We start from the raw sequence: 16,114 nt of genomic DNA on the forward strand, positions 1-16,114 counted from the left end.
TACCAGCGGTCAAGCGTCGACGTCGAAATAAAAGACACAAAATTACAGACACGCACGCGCACATGTCACATTTCGTCACGTCAAAACGAGAAAACAAAAAAATCACAAACATTAATAGAATGTATTAATCGAACGTAAATAACGCATGCACGCAGGCGCACACATTAACTGCACGCACTCGCGTGCATCTGTCTCAGCATCCCTCCTTCGTCAACACTCACTTGAACTCTTCCACGGTGTGACTGATCTCATTCGGTAAGCTGGTCTCCTTTACCGCCTTGTTCTCACTGAAATGTAAAGGCGACCGCACCGAACATTAAACGAGATGCCAGCGGGGAGGGGGGGGATGACGGACATTCAATACGCACAATCCAACATCGAGAGACAATCTCGTCAGCATCTCACCCACATAACAACATAAAGCAAACAAAATACATGCGTGAAACGGATGCTTGGATCGGATATATCCATCTATCTATATGGATCGCAGATCGACTGCCAGTAACTCATGTAGAATGAACAGGTTATTTACTGCCATTAACGTATAGAGTGAGTGATGAACGTGCAACAACACCAAGCAGCAGTAATATGTATCTTTACACAAAGCATACGGCCGCTGTGACCAATGCTTTATATATGAACATATATATGATATATGTATACACATATAACTGCCACTTCGTTTGCAAGTTGGATACGGTTACCAAATTACGATTATAAACTAACCCACACAAGTTTGCACGAACATAAGATAACATTACAAGGAAAACATATATAATAATAATAAATAATAATTAATAAAATAAATAATGAATAAAGATGAATCGCAGCTCACCTCTTGCCTGTGACGGCAGCTGACGCCTGCTCAGTGATGCCAACGCCACCTAGACCCTTCGCCGCCGCCATCGTCGAAGCCGCGGGAGCGAACGCGGACGCCGGAGCGGCGGCGCCACCTAGGCCGAATCCCATGCCGGTCGTCTTCGTCGCCGCGCCGATGCCGCCGAAGCTTCCGCCTGTGTCGCAAACAACAAGAGCATGCGATGAGAGAGCGGGACGCGCATTGATGCTACGCGCAGCCACCGACGGAAACTGCCTGCCGCAGTGGCCACTCAATGTTTTCACTCAAAATCGAATAAGGCAATGCTGGCCTTACCCCACCTCCTTCCCCTACCGAAAAGCTCGATTGAATAAATAATCAAAAGGTTCTAAATCGATCCCCGCAAGAGGAAACACCTCACCTGAGTCACCTCCCCTCTCCGCTTCTAGTAGAAAATCACCGAATGAGACAACACTCGCCTTACCACCCCCTCCTCCTCATCCCCCAATCCGAAAAGCTCGATCTAAACAAATTAAAAGATTCCAACAAGACCCCTGCAAGAAGAAACACCTCACCTGAGTCACCTCCCCTCTCCGCTTCTAGTAGAAAATCACCGAATGAGACAACATTCGCCTTACCACCCCCTCCTCCTCATCCCCCAATCCGAAAAGCTCGATCTAAACAAATTAAAAGATTCCAACAGGACCCCCGCAAGAAGAAACACCTCACCTGAGTCACCTCCCCTCTCTGCCTCTAGTAGAAAATCACCGAATGAAACAACACTTACCTTAACACCCCCATCCTGGAACCAAAAAGCTCAATCTAAACAAACTAAAAGATTCCAACAGGATCCACGCAAGAAGAAACACCTCCCCTCCCCTCCCCTTCCCTTCCCTCCCCTCCCCTCTCCCGCTAGGAAACCTACCTAGACCAGTGTTGAGGGTCGTTGTCGTCGTCGCTGCTCCGAGGCCGGTGAACCCAGTCGTCCCTCCCAACCCTCCGATCCCACCTCCCGCCGCCGCCATCGTCGTCGCTCCCTTCCCGAACATGCCGAGCGTCGACGCGCCCGTGGTGCCCCCTATGCCGCCGAATCCCGCGGCGGTGGTCGCCGGCGCAGTCATGTTGAATCCGGTGAGGGCGCCAGCTGCGGCGGTAGACGCCGGCGTGGCGTATCCGAACCCTGCAATCGCGAGCGAGACTGGTCAACGACAACGTCGCTGCTACGAAGGATCGCACGTGCGAAATCTTAACTTAAGATTCGTACTCACGGTCAGAATGCTAAACTTTAATACATGAACAACGCCATCCACACTTCTAACCAAGCGCTTCAATCCCCACGCCTGGACGAGCATATATGACAAACCTTTCTCCAGTAATAGGGACATCAACAACAGCATAAAATACACAATAACCAGGTTATAGTAATAGGTCGAATACTCTAATGATATCTCCAGTAATAGAGACATGTTATTAGGATTATTATATTGTTATATTATTATATGTTAGGATTTAACTTCATAGGACGTGACAGGGACGTTAAACGCTCTCGCAGTGACCACCCTCGGTCTCAGAATCGACTAGAGTCCCAGAGAAGACCCGGCCCGATCCAAGAACGAAGAGGAAGCAAACTCAATGTCGCTCACCTGCGGCGGGTGCCGCCGTAGCTGCCGTAGAGGGCGCCGGCGTTCCGAAGGAGAATCCCGTCGTGGCGGCGGTCGCGGGAGTCGCGAAGCTTATCGTCTTAGCGGCGCCTGCTGCTTCACGCGAAACGATCGAAAATAAACTTATTACGTTCGGAAACCGATGCTTCATGCAAGGGCACGATCACCGTTAGCTCTAGTACTACAGCCCTTGTTGCCACAGGAGTGTGGCAGTGTCTGTGGCAGTGACAGGCCTGTGGCAACAAGGGCTATAGTACTAGAGCTAGATCACCGTTAACTTCCCAGTGAAATAGCTAACGTTGAATTTGAGTAAATGGTGGCACTGCAACAATTGAGTAGTCGTGTTTCGAGCAATTTTCGTGCTAACGAACGTACGATGAAGTTTACAGTCGTTAGACTTCGGTTGAACTAGTCACGATGCCACGCGATATCACACCGATGTTTTCACTTGTCCTAGCTGTTAAATGTCGGGAGAAGCGCAAATCAAACGGAATACACTTTTGACTAATTATTACAGACAGAATTTAGTTGTCTATTTGCTGTGACCAAAGTATAAGTAGAAATTTTATCGCACGCAATCCACACCTATGGTAGGGCAATGGAACATGACTGGTTGACGGACACTTACTGCCACTGGCGACGCCACCAGCTGGTGTGCCATACATCATTGACAGACCGGTGGCTGGTGCACTGGCTGGAGTTGCCGTCAGGCTGGTCGCAGCCGCCTGGGTGCTGTGAAGAGAGGAAACACGTATACCCCAGTTACTATATCACTACGTTGAAATTTACGAATGCAATCTCAGTGTTGATATCTACAAATGAAAATTGACTTGGAAAATGCTACCTTCGTCACACAGCATGACTGCCATGAGCATGTTAGTTAGTTTCGACTTACGGTGCAAAGTAAACATAAACACTTTTAGTAAGTTTTACAAAGTCAATCATGTCACGGTTTATCAATACTAAATCTATTATAAACTATCATTATTATACGGTATGGTAAAGTATAGTAATAGTATGCAGCATGAGTGTACACTGATCCAGTGGCAGTGTGACTGACAGTGACAGCCACAGTGTACAGTGTACTGTGAGTGTGACTGGCAGTGGCACTGTGACTGTGTGCAAAATTATCATGCAAGATCACCGTTTTATGATACTGTGCTAGTATCAATCACTAAGTAAAAACCTTTGGGTTGGTGTTGCTCCAAAAAGGAACCCCGCCGACATGATGATATTGATATTTGATCTTTCCTGGTTATTTTATAAGTAAACGTATATTACGTATATTAACGGTTATTGTACCTAAAAATGCGGCACGCGAACGGTATCGCGCAATGAACTTTTTGAATAACAAGCGAGCATTCAACTCCAATAAAAAGCTGTACGCCGATTCTCTGCCAGTACTGGCAGTAGCTGAGTAGCTCATCGACAAACAGTCAACACTTCGCTTTACCTTTATTAAATTTACTTTTATGTAAAATGAAATAAAATCGATAAATCCAAAGTACGTTTACTTGTCATATAAGTTATTTATCCATGATCTACCACATTCGTTATTTATTTGGGAACCAAACTAAAAGGAATATTAAAGGTGACCGGTTTGCAGTAATAATTTTAACATCATGAATCAAGAGTTCAATGCTGTGACCGACCAATCAAGTGACCGATTACGACAAAACGACATGTCAGCGCCCAGTTCGTGTGCAATGTGAAAGGCTTGCTTCTACTTTTAGTTCTAATGAAAGTAAACAAAACTCGATCATCCATACGGCAGCGACAGGAGCTTATCCACCGAACAAACAAGTAACACTGGTTTACCAGAGAGAAAGAATCGGTGGTTGATAACGAAACACAGATAGTGAACGGTAATTTAAAAATAAAAACTGCAATTTCAAATTTTAACATCAATATTGACAATAATGCCAATATTGACAATAATATTAATAATACAATTAATGAATTATCACTATCAGGTTGACACTGACACAAGTAACCTAGTATAGCACATTTAAATAACACTTGCAATAACGCGATTAACTACCCATATTCTTCTGTGCCATTCTAGGTCTAAACTTGAGCTGAAACTCGCGATGTCACATTGAAGTTCGATCGCACGCTGAAAAATGGGCGACGCGGAACGGACGGAGTCCGGGCCGGGGCGGACGAACGGCGACTGCCTCTCCTCGTTCGCCGGCATCAGCGACGACGAGCTTCGCTCGCGGCTTTGCGAGGCCGGCATCAGCGCGGGACCCCTCACACCGTCCACCCGGCCGCTGCTCATCAGAAAACTCGCGCGACGTCTTGGGAACGGCGACGGCGGATATTCGCTCATCTCCTCTGGCGACGCCGCGGCGATCGACCAGCGGCACGACCCCGCGGCGGCGCGTCCGCGGGAGGACGCCCCCAGTGGTGCGGACGGCGTCGGGCGCGGTAATGGCGACGGCGTCACCAACGCGTCGTGTGCGCAGGAGAGCGATGCGGACGACTGCGTTTACTATGGGGTGTTTGTGCCGCCCGACCTGTACGATGCGTGCCAGCGTCCGGACGGTACGATGTTAGTTTTATCAGGGTATTTTTAAATTGAAATGCTAAATGTATGAACCGTCGTTTATTTGCGGTGTCATGGCGATTGCAGGTGACTATCGATTTGCACGCACATAAGTATGTTCTAAAAAATGGTTGCATAAATAAAGGAATGCATAAATCGAATGATAATAGTCGATCCTATGGGGGTTATAGGTTCTTAATATAACGTGTTAATTATGGAAAGTACTTCATACATTATTATAGTCAAAGAAAAGTAGCTGATCTTGTCTTAAAATCTTTCACTGCAGTGCTAGAATGCTTAACGAAATCGCATATATCATAATTTCTGAAGACGTTTATTCGATCACTAAATCAAATTCAATGTGTTGTTTAAAAACATTGGTAATAGTCTGTGGTTATAACTGCCGTGATTCTTTCCTTGTAGCTGTATTCACAGACAAGGCTGCTGCAATGAATTTTGCCAAATCGTTGAAAGGCTCGCGATTCAAACGATTTACATCGAGGCAGGATGCGCAAGCATTTTCCGAATTGGACGTCGAACTAAACCGGCCGGCAATGGAAACGGACAATGCGGAAGCAGGAGCAAGCGACCCTTCCGGAGGTAATTCACAATTTTATTCTCGCCACACGCGCTATCTAAAAGGCTTCGCTTTCTCGCCAGCGGTAACGGTAACTGCCTCGCGCGTTTTACGTGAGGAGTGCAGGTCTGGACAATCTCTGCGTGGCACAGATACACTGCCACTACACCCGCGTATGTAAAGGGGAGGCCTGGATTGTGTCTACGGGACACAGATCCACTGCCACCCACCCTCGTGTGTGTAGCTGAGGTCTGGACCGTGTCTACGGGACACAGATACACTGTCACCTACCCCCGTATGGGTTTGATGAGCTAGTCACTCGATGTCATTGAGCTATAAGTTTAGCGATGAACTCATGCTATCGTACCCCTGATGCCGCTCACACGCCTCTATACCCTGTCGTCGGCAGAGCCCGTGAGCTGCTTCAAGGGACCAAAGACGCAGGAGCTGACCGTTCTGCGTAAGGCCATCGAGCGAGGCGACGCCGACGCGTTCACCAGCCTCGTGTGGAGCAACCCCCGCTACCTCATCGGTCCCAGCGGCTACACCCCCGTCATCCTGCAGGTATGTCCCCCAAGCAGCGCCTCCTGGTGGCGTACAGCGCCCCCTGGTGGCGTACGGTGCTCCCTGGTGGTGTACGGTGCCCCCTGGTGGCGTACAGTGCCCCCCGGCGGTTGAGCAGATGTTGCACTTTGTTGCTCTTAAAGAGTTATGTTCGTAATTTTGACGGTGTTTATTCGATTCAGTCCAACAATAGTTTAAAATGATTTACCGATGTCTATACTCGTATCATTAAAAGCAGTATGTTGCATTTAGAAATCTATAAGTTGTAGAATAATCAATGTGAAGCAAAGAGAAATATGAAAAAAGAATTGAAGAACGAGGAAACCATAGAAATATTACATTTGGTATTAAACGAATTGACTGAGCAAGTCGATCGGTCTCACATCGGAAAAACATCTGGAACCCCAGTGCAAAAGTTCCCGCAACTTGCTCTCGTCTCATCTCACCATGAATGCTTTCATCCTCTTCCTCCTCCTTTTCCCTCCTCCTCCTCCAACGCCACCACCGACCAGGAGGGCTTCAGGTACAACGCGCTGCACGTGGCGGCGAAGGCGCAGCAGCCGGCGATGGCTCGGCTCATCGTTGACACGATCGAGGACGCGCGACTTTACCGGCTGCTCTACGACGACGACGACGACGACAGGGGGACGGACGACGTGACGGCGCGTCGCATGAACCTCCTCGTCGACCTCTACCTGAACATGCCGGACAAACCTGACAAAGGCGTGAGTGTCGCCGCGCAACGCAGATGGGACGCGGATGTAGTAGGGGTGGGACTGAGCGAGAAAATACGTAAACGGCTTGGCTGTAGCGGAGGGGGTCTCCTGAACACGCCCGACAAAAGGCGTGAGTGTCACCCTATAATAAAGCCACCTTAACTTTCAGCATTGACAGGTGTGCCATATCTTCAAATGTATGCATTTTTTTTACTTGAATAATGACACCATTAGATGCTGCATGTCGACAAACATGAGAAGACACTTTATTTGTGTTTTTATGTTAAATATGATGGATATAAATGGGATTTTCGATTAGTCACTAATTTGGCAGTGCTAGTCCGTGTTGCGTTCCATCCCCATCAACCCTCGATGAACTCGCACCATCTGTGGGATTTACATAGATTTACATATCTCTGTTGCAGTTCTGTGAGACGCCGCTGCACTTTGCTTGTAAGTTTGGTGCCAAGGAGATCGTGGAGATCCTTGCGAGTCATCCAGCGACCGACCGCGGGCTGAGGAACAAGTTCAATCAGACGCCAGCAGATGTGAGCTGTTAGCGTCGCAATACGACGCAGTGTTCTCTTCCTACTGCGTACCTGATCGACCAATAGCAGGGTCGCAGATTTTACGGTTTATCGTTCCGTGTAACCCGATCGAATAATTTCATGGTCGCAGGTTTTACGGTTTGTTATTCGTGTCGATGTTAAAGTTAACGTAATGAAGAAGGAAAATGTTTGAATGTTTTGTGTTTCAATTTCTTTGTTCAATGTTCACCTCTGTCGTGATAATGTTCGTTGTTATGTCATATATTGCCCTACAGATGGCGGTAGTGAGTATTATCTGTTTTGGACCAAATTTTTGTCTTGTCACGTGAAACGTCAGTCTCACCACAGAGTTGAAAATCTGTGATTTAATCCTAACCTAAAGCCTCATACTCTAATTGCCACGAGATCTGTTTGGTAAGATTTATAATACATGATTATACGTGACTTATATGTTATAAAGATAGGAATGAACATTTTTTTGCCACTTATTGTAATCCTTATGTGCTTGTTCTGAGTTGAGTGATTGTTGTATTTCAGATTATCTGCCAGCGGGTTTCCAACCCATCGTCAGCGCTGGTGAACGAGATCATGGAGTGTTTACAAGGTACGGCATCCGATGTCATCAAAGTAACTATTGAGCAGTGCTACAGTCGACAGTGTTCCTCTTTTTTACTACTTTAAACGTTCTTTATTTATAGAAAACTATCTAAAAGCTAATGCATAAGCTTTTAACACAGTAGCATGAAAAACGTACGGTAATATTTCAATTACATAACTGAATCGAATAGTTGCAGCAAATGCACAACAAAGCAAGCAAGCACATTCATAAATAATACCAGATCTTATCTCACATGGATAAGGTTGCAGGTTTGCTAAAATATGTCACATAATTTTAAAAACAACTAAAAGTAATATTTGGGTGAAGGAAACACATTAGTGGGGGTATACTAGGGTAGCATAGGGAGAAGGAAGCACACCAGGGGAACACATGGAGAAGGAAGCACACCAGGGGAACATAGGGAGAAGGAAGCAGACTAGGGGAACATAGGGAGAAGGAAGCAGACTAGGGGAATATAGGGAGAAGGAAGCAGACTAGGGGAACATAGGGAGAAGGAAGCAGACTAGGGGAACATAAGGAGAAGGAAGCAGACTAGGGGAACATAGGGAGAAGGAAGCAGACCTTGGGAACATTGGGAGAAGGAAGCAGACTCATCAGGGGAACACATGGCAGAAGGAACACAATCGCCCCGGGAACATAGGGCGAGAAGGGAGAGCAGACTAGGGGAATCATCCAGGGAGAAGGAAGCTATCATCAGGGAAAACATAGGAGAAGAGATAGCGGCAGGACTAGGGAACAACTAGGAGAAGGAAGCAGCCTTGGGAATATAGGGAGAAGGAAGTCACACCAGGGGAACTATAGGGAGAAAGGAAGGGCACATCAGCGGAACATAGGGAGAATAGGAAGCACATCGAGGGGAACCAATAGCGCGAGAAGGAAGGGCAGACTAAAGGGAACACCTAGGGAGATAGAGCAGCACCTAATGAATATAGGGAAGAAAGGAAGCATACCAGGGGAACAAGGGAGAAAAAGGAAGCACAATCCAGGATGCGAACATAAGAGAATGAAGCAGACTAGGGAACAATAAGGAGATAAAAGACAGCCACACCAGGGGAATCATAGGGAGAAGAAGCAGACTAGGCCGGGAGACATGGGAGACCAGGAAGCAGGACTAGTGGAGACCCCATAAGGGGAGATACAGGCAAGGCAGACAGGGAACAAAGGGAGAACGGAGAAAGGCAATCTAGGAACATAGGGAGAAGGAAGCAGACCTGGAGAGACTATGGAGAAGGAAGCACACAAGGGGGAAACGACACAATGGAGCATGGAAGCAACACCAGGGCGAACATAGGGAGAAGGAACAGACTAGTGGGAAACATGGAGAAGGAAGCACATCAGGGGAAATAGGAGAAGGAAGCACACAGGGGAACATAGGGAGATAGGAAGCACACCAGGGGAACACATGAGAAGGAAAGCACATTCAGGGGAACATAGGCGAGAAGGAAGCAGACTAAGGGGAATATAGGAGAAGGAAGCAGACTATGGGAACATAGGGAGAAGGAAGGCAGACTAGGGGAAACATCAGGGAGAAGGAAGCAGACCTTGGGAATATAGGGAGAACAGGAAGCAGACTAGGAAATATACTGTGGAGAAGGAAGGTCAGACTAGGTGGAAGCATAGGGAGAAGGAAGCAGACTAGGGGAACGATAGGGTTGAGATACGAGGAAGCAGAACTAGGAAGCGAACTATAGGGAGATGGAGCAGAACTAGGGAACATAGAGAGAGGAAGCAGACTAGGGAATATTAGGGAGAAAGAAGCACGCCTAACAGAGTGCACCATTAGGGTGCCACAGATAAAAAAAGCACAGCTTTTGCATGACAAGAGCACACCCTTAAAACGTGTCTGAATGCGCATGTATGTTATCTATAGACAAGATATAACGAGTCCGTCTGCCGGTCGGGGACGACACACGAGAAGTTCTTCTGGCCGATGCATAGACAGCGAGCCGTGGTCGCTCCGGCGCGAGAAGTGTCGACCTAACCCTCGGCAAGACGAACGCCCGTCACCACCCGACGTCGGCTGCTGGACCACAGGCAGACGACAGTCGCAGACAGCGGCAGCGAGGCACCAATCTACTCACTAGGCGATGCGGAGCGTAGAGCAGAGTTGAAGCGGTGCCGGAGGAAGCCCGATGTCCGCATTATATAACACGAAGGTGCGCTGATTTCGCGGAAAAGATTTCGATTCGAAAGTTTGCCATGTATATTCGTATTATTTTAGCGCAGATGTTTATCGTAATGTTCCATTCCGGAGTTGGGTTTTTAGATTTATATTTTAAGTTCTTTTTTTAAGATGAGAATGCGTTGCAGGCAGAAGAGTTCCTCGCAACCAGTAGAGTACGTGAAGAGTTCACCGCACGTTCTCAGTAGTCGCGACTCGTAGCCTTAATAGGGACAGTGCGAGAAATCTACGGGTCGCGCCGCAGCAACGGAGACAAGGGTCTGGATCGAATCCGGCAGGTGACAGTCAGTTGGCCTAGTGTCGCTGTTGAATCCGTTGTGCTGCATTTGAAACAAGGATAAATCTTTTTCTGAGCGTTGATGTGATTTGATTTCGCGTGAGGTGCAAAGTCGGGTGACGTTACGGAACTTGTAGTAAATAATCGTATTAGAATAGTAGATTAATTAATATACGGGAAGAAAGGTATCTACTATGCTATCCAGAGATTAAAAGAGTTAACGGGTTAATATTACGTAAGTTCTTCCTACCGTAGAATACAGAAAAGTTGAAAAGAGCGCGAGAGCGATGTTGTTCGAGGACGCATTTCGTTTATGCTGCTTCAGCACGAACGGACGATATAAGAGGAGCGCCCTACGCTGCTGTGAGGCGGCGTCACATCCGAGAATGGGCCGTGCCGGGGAGCGAGGTAGAAGCTAGAGGAGGCGGCGTCGACGTGAGCGACGTACAAGGCATGACCTCTCTAGCGGCAAGGCCAGGCCTAGCCAAGCTCGAGCAGTTCTACGGAGAGCGCTTCGGACGAGGTGAGATTAAATTTCAAAGATACTGAGATTTACTACAATACAACTATTAGTGCTGAGATTAATTGCTAATTAATTAATTTTAGATTACAGAGAGTACTAAGAGATAGAGAGTACTGATCTCGAGTGTAGCTAGACTGATGGTGGTTGCCGATCCACCGAACGGTCGGTGCAAAGAGAAGTCACCTGCGCCACTGTCTGCCATCTTGAAACCCACTTTGAAAGTTTTGACTATTTGGCGTGTGCCACATACACAGTTTCGCCGGCACTGCATAGCTTGGCAGCGAAAAAAAGTTGGAACTTTCTGTTTCAAATACGCGTTTAAAACTTTTTAATACGACGGTTTTTTCTGCAATTTTATTGTGGAAAAAACTCTATGTATCCCTCGTTGTAACTCGTTACACAAAAAAGTTGTACAAAAAAGAATACGTGTATTGGACATTTATTATGTTTAAAATGAGTGTAGTTTATAGAACGCACTACTGTAGAAAGAACCGTGTCTATGAAAGGGGAAAATTTTTGTATAGCGCGCTACAGGGCAGTTACACAGTAAACCCACCAATCAGTGAGAGAGAGAGAACAACGACAGTGTCTAATAAAGAGCCAGTACCCGTAATCCCTGGGTGACCTTATACGTAATAACTTATAGACGCTTTATACTTCCCTCGTGGGTACAGCCATGATTAAACGATTTCTCGCAATGCTAACAGGTGGCTTAGCGGCTGAGAGTTAGGAGAGAGAAGGAGCAGGAGGAGGAGCAGTGTGGGCAGAAGCCTGCCGAATTTCAACAGCAAGTGGAGTCACCGACGATGCGAGGAACTTGGCCAGGCACGTTGATACGTTGTCGCTGGAATTCTCCGTGAGGCAGAGGGTGAGGCTGTTAACTCCAATACTGCTGTGACGGCTAGCTATTGATGATATATATAGTAATAGTATATATATTATGATATAATATATAGATAGTTAATATAATATATATATTATATATATAATATATAACTGTCTGTAGTATGTATAGAATTCTATGTGCTGCGAGGCAAATAAAATATTGGTAATATGTAAATTAAGTTGTATCCATATAGATATTTAAGCCCTGATTCGCCAGTTGGATTTCTATCAACAGATCTAGCTAACTCTAAAATCTAATATCCTAACATAGATTTTACCTAACCCCTGAACCACTTAACGCTTGACCAATGAACCATAACCATTAACCCTAAACCATTAAGCCACTACGCCCTAACACCCTACTCCTAACCCCCACCCCTAACCTTAACTCCGAAACCCAACCCCAACTGTAACATTCTTGCATCGTGTCACGCTCATGACTCACCGTCTGTGATAATAGTCGATTCGTGTTTCCGCAATGCACCGCCAGGCGGCCACGAAGCGGAATGTCCCGGCCGGGTGCGACAGCCGAGTCCCGTCGCAAACTCGACCTTCCGTCGTCGTCGGCGGCCGTCTACGATAGAGCGCCCTCTTAGCAGGCGACGATGAGTCGGACGTGTAACGTGACAGCCGCCGGCAGTCTCCAGCGCAGCGCCGGGGAGTCGCGCTGCCCGCCGCCACAGTGCCCCAAGCGCCGCCGAAAAGGACATTGCAAACGCGTACATCGGCGGGTTGAGTCCCACGCAGCGTGAGCAGTAACTCGCTGTGGTGTGTGTAGTAAAAACCTGCCGTACAGCGCACTGTGTGTGTAGTGTGCGTGGTGCGTGTGCGTGTTGCGGTATGTGTGTACATGGATGCGTGCGCCGTGCGTGTATGCGTGTATGTTGTTATGGCATGCATGTGCGTGCGCGTGCGTGATAGTTGAGCAAGTGGGCGTCATCGGATGTCGTGCAATGGCGCGGATCGTTATGATACCATGTTGCCGTGGTTACTGTTGCGTCAGCGGTCATTGTGATGCGCGTTTGGTTGCAAATTACGCGTTACATCCGAGGGTCCTGCGATACTCAGTTACGTCTTTTATTGTGTTACCGGTTGCCGTGGTTACCATTCTGCATCCCCGGTCAACGTTGTCTGCTACTCTGCTGCAGGTCTGAGCAGAAGCAAGGTCGACGTTGGACGTGATGAGGGCACTGGAGGACGTTGAGGTCGATCTCCACCCGCTTCTACGCCCGCACACTCAACCGCCCAGGTGGCGCCGGCTAGTCATGGAGCAGTTTCCCGAGAGGCGCCTGCCCGCGAGGAGAGCGTGAGCGAGCGTCGTCATTGTCCGTTGGTCTACTCGCGCGAAAATCGTCGCAAATGTGTCGCCGATTCAAAAACGTTTTCCTGACGCTCCGGTTGTGTTTTCAACTGACGGTTCTGTGGTGTTCCCCCACCCCACCGCCATTGGGGAGCCACAGTGCCTGGAAACGCACTTTTTCGTGGATTGTAACTGGCTTCATAAGTAGAAATCGAACATTTACGAAATGCGCTGAACCGACTGGGTATTATGCGTGTTCTCGACACGTACTCGTGTCTCGTCGAAGTCTGGATCTCCTAGCTGACTCGCTCTTCATCGAACCGATGCTTTCACGGCATCGTCCGTACCCCCAAGGTGGAGCGCAGTCCACGCGCGCCCGAGGTATCGCCACCGACTACCAACTCTCACCCGCGCAGCTCTCTCGCGACGCCGCCGCGCCGCGGGACGATCGCCCGTGATGGCACGACCACGTCCTCGCGGCGATCGGCGGGTTGCGACACGGACGCCGCCGGCCGCTCGACCTCGCCCGGTGTCGCTCGACGACAGGTGGCAGCACCAAACCCGTGCCGGTGAACTTGTTCACGATCGAAGTTTCAAGACGCGGCGGAATTCTCTCGCGGCGGGGGATGGGCGGGCAGGTCGGATTCCCGGACGGCGCGCTTGGTGCTGTGATTATCCGAGGTTGGTAATAATTTTCTAATGTTTATCGTTCGGTGAATTCGTGCTCATCTTATATGTATATATTAATTATTAATTGTTTGCTCGGACGTGCCTGTATGCCCGTTTTATTTATTTGCAGCTTTCCGCCGTGTCAATGTGCAGCCGATTGGCGATGGATCTGTCTTCGGTGTGTATAGTGCAGATGTTAGTTAGTCGACGCGATAGCGGATAGCGCTCGCCACGATGGCAGGACTTGGCTTATAGTTTGCAACGTTGCTAACGCATTTGTTTTGAGAGGCCTCGTTGGTTGAAAATGTTTCGATAGTCTTGATATCCCATCGTCTTGCTTCTCTTCCTCCTCCTCCTCCTCCTCCTCCTCCCCTCCTCCTCCTCCTCTCCCCCTCTCATCTCTCGATCCCTATTTATCGTTTCTCCTCTTCCTTCCCCTTCTCTCTGTTTTCAGCTCTTTTGCTCCCTCTCTCTCCCCTCTCTCTACTCCTCAGTCTCTCATCCTTCATGCTCTCTCTTCTCTTCCTCTCGCCCTCCTCTCTCTCTCGCTCCCTCTAATTCTCCCTCCCTCTCTCTCTCCTCTGCCCCCTCTTTCTTCTGCGCCTCCCGCTACTTCTCCTGTACGCTTCGTCCTTTTTCTTTCTGCGGCAACAACGCCTAATGCTGTGTTATTGTTGTGTCAGCGTTCTTCAAAGCTTGGTGCTTAGTAGAGTAGATGCACGTAGTAAAGCGTGTTTAGTAAACGTGTTTTAGTAGACGTATGTAGACGTGTTTAGTAGATGTTTTAGGACCAGTCTAAAATTAGGCGTGTTTCCCCACTGAGACGTGTGTGATTAGGCGTGTTTGTGAAACCAGTGGTTAGTAGAGTGTTAGGTAATCGTGTTTTAATGAACGCGTTTAGTAGAATGTTTATTAGACGATGTTAGTAGACGTGTTTTGAATGAACGCGTTTAGTAGATTGTTTCGTAAGACGTTGTGTTAATGAACGTGTTTAGCTAGACGTGTTTAGTAAATGTGTTTAGTAACATGTTATGAAGACGTGTTTAAGGCAGACATGGGTTATAACGTGGTTTTTAGAGTGTCATGATAGATGATGTGTTGTTTTCGTTTTTAGACGTGTTTTATGTATGATCGCTGTTTATGAAGACGTGTTAGTAAATGTGTTTAGTATATATGTTCATGAAGATGTTAGCAGACCGTGGTGTGTGAGACGTGTTTAGCAAGAGACGTGGTGTGTAGGACGTGTAGTATTGTGTATTTAAGTTAGTAGAGGCAAGTCGGGAGAGCCATTGTTTTATCCTCGACGTCACTTACATGCGCTTATGACCATTGCGGGGCGCAATGGTTCTTACCCTAAGATATCATATATATACGTGTATATATTATATGATATCTGCGGTCTTCTCAGCCAGAGCTTATAAACCCCAGATTCTTGTTGTCTACGTCTCCTGCGAGCTCGTGGCACCATTCTATGTGCCTTTCTTGGTCTGTTCTTGCTCTCTAACCTTAATGTAGTAAGGCCGGAATGAGACGCTGGCAATAATTTGTAATTACCGGTCGTTATTGTCCGGTTAATTGTGATGCAGGTTAGCATCTGGTCTCTTTGTCCTCTGTATTGAAAGTTTGATAAACTGGCTGCTGGCGCTTGGCTGTTTACTGAAGAATTGCCCTAATCAGCAGAGCAGTAATCGTAATCAAGAGTAAATAATAATCTAATATTAATATGAGAATAAGTGATAGGTAATGATGTTTTATCTTACAACTGATCGTATGAGAGTCGAAGGGTATTGGAATACAAATCGTGGTGGGAAAGTGAAAGAATTACGTGGATGCATCATCGCGGAAAGAGGGTGAAGGCATGGGAATGAAATGTCAGGAAACATGTTCTATGGCAAAGGGTTGAAATTGTAAAGCGGTAGGCATTAGAGAGAGCGGGGGCAGGAAGAGGTAGAAGACTCGTTGGTAATGAAAGAATTCGCGTTTCATATCAGCAAGTGTTGATGGGGCAGAAAACCGTCAGCCGGAAGTGGCCTAACCGATGACTCGTACAGGTGATAGTCACTTACGCTAATGTTTGTTAGAATACGCCGTACAAGTGCTAAAGATTTCTTCCTGCTCAGTTTTCTAAACCGTCCAATTCGGACTATAGCTACTAAGTACGTGAAAATAAGATAAGATAATATAATATAATTATATATACTATTATAGTATAGATACAACAATATTAT

The 16,114-nt window shown here is 47.4% G+C and overlaps 2 protein-coding genes across 4 annotated transcripts in view; one reads left to right on the forward strand and one right to left on the reverse strand.

Annotated features, from left to right (window-relative positions):
• Positions 1 to 3,824, reverse strand: part of LOC106816736 (probable nucleoporin Nup54) — a 6,657-nt gene extending 2,833 nt beyond the window's left edge. The window contains exons 1-6 of one of the 3 annotated variants that reach the window (XM_014821354.1): positions 3,665 to 3,824; positions 3,107 to 3,210; positions 2,461 to 2,571; positions 1,743 to 1,997; positions 836 to 1,013; positions 218 to 287 (exon numbers count right to left, since the gene is read on the reverse strand). In XM_014821354.1, the coding sequence (XP_014676840.1) occupies positions 218 to 287; positions 836 to 1,013; positions 1,743 to 1,997; positions 2,461 to 2,571; positions 3,107 to 3,210; positions 3,665 to 3,705 (759 nt within the window). In that variant the 5' untranslated portion in view covers positions 3,706 to 3,824. Of the gene's footprint in view, positions 1 to 217; positions 288 to 835; positions 1,014 to 1,742; positions 1,998 to 2,460; positions 2,575 to 3,106; positions 3,211 to 3,622 lie in introns of all 3 variants that reach the window. The other 2 variants (XM_014821353.1, XM_014821355.1) reach the window with 2 other exon arrangements.
• Positions 3,825 to 4,816: 992 nt separating this feature from the next.
• Positions 4,817 to 16,114, forward strand: part of LOC106816734 (ankyrin repeat and LEM domain-containing protein 2-like) — a 15,987-nt gene continuing 4,689 nt past the window's right edge. The window contains exons 1-6 of the mRNA XM_014821351.1: positions 4,817 to 5,025; positions 5,450 to 5,626; positions 6,013 to 6,167; positions 6,680 to 6,892; positions 7,309 to 7,431; positions 7,969 to 8,035. Coding sequence (XP_014676837.1) covers positions 5,476 to 5,626; positions 6,013 to 6,167; positions 6,680 to 6,892; positions 7,309 to 7,431; positions 7,969 to 8,035 — 709 coding nt within the window. The 5' untranslated portion in view covers positions 4,817 to 5,025; positions 5,450 to 5,475. The remainder of the gene's footprint in view (positions 5,026 to 5,449; positions 5,627 to 6,012; positions 6,168 to 6,679; positions 6,893 to 7,308; positions 7,432 to 7,968; positions 8,036 to 16,114) is intronic.

This window comes from Priapulus caudatus, unplaced genomic scaffold (genome assembly GCF_000485595.1).
Source record: "Priapulus caudatus unplaced genomic scaffold, Priapulus_caudatus-5.0.1 Scaffold1470, whole genome shotgun sequence".
NCBI lineage: Eukaryota > Metazoa > Priapulida > Priapulimorpha > Priapulimorphida > Priapulidae > Priapulus > Priapulus caudatus.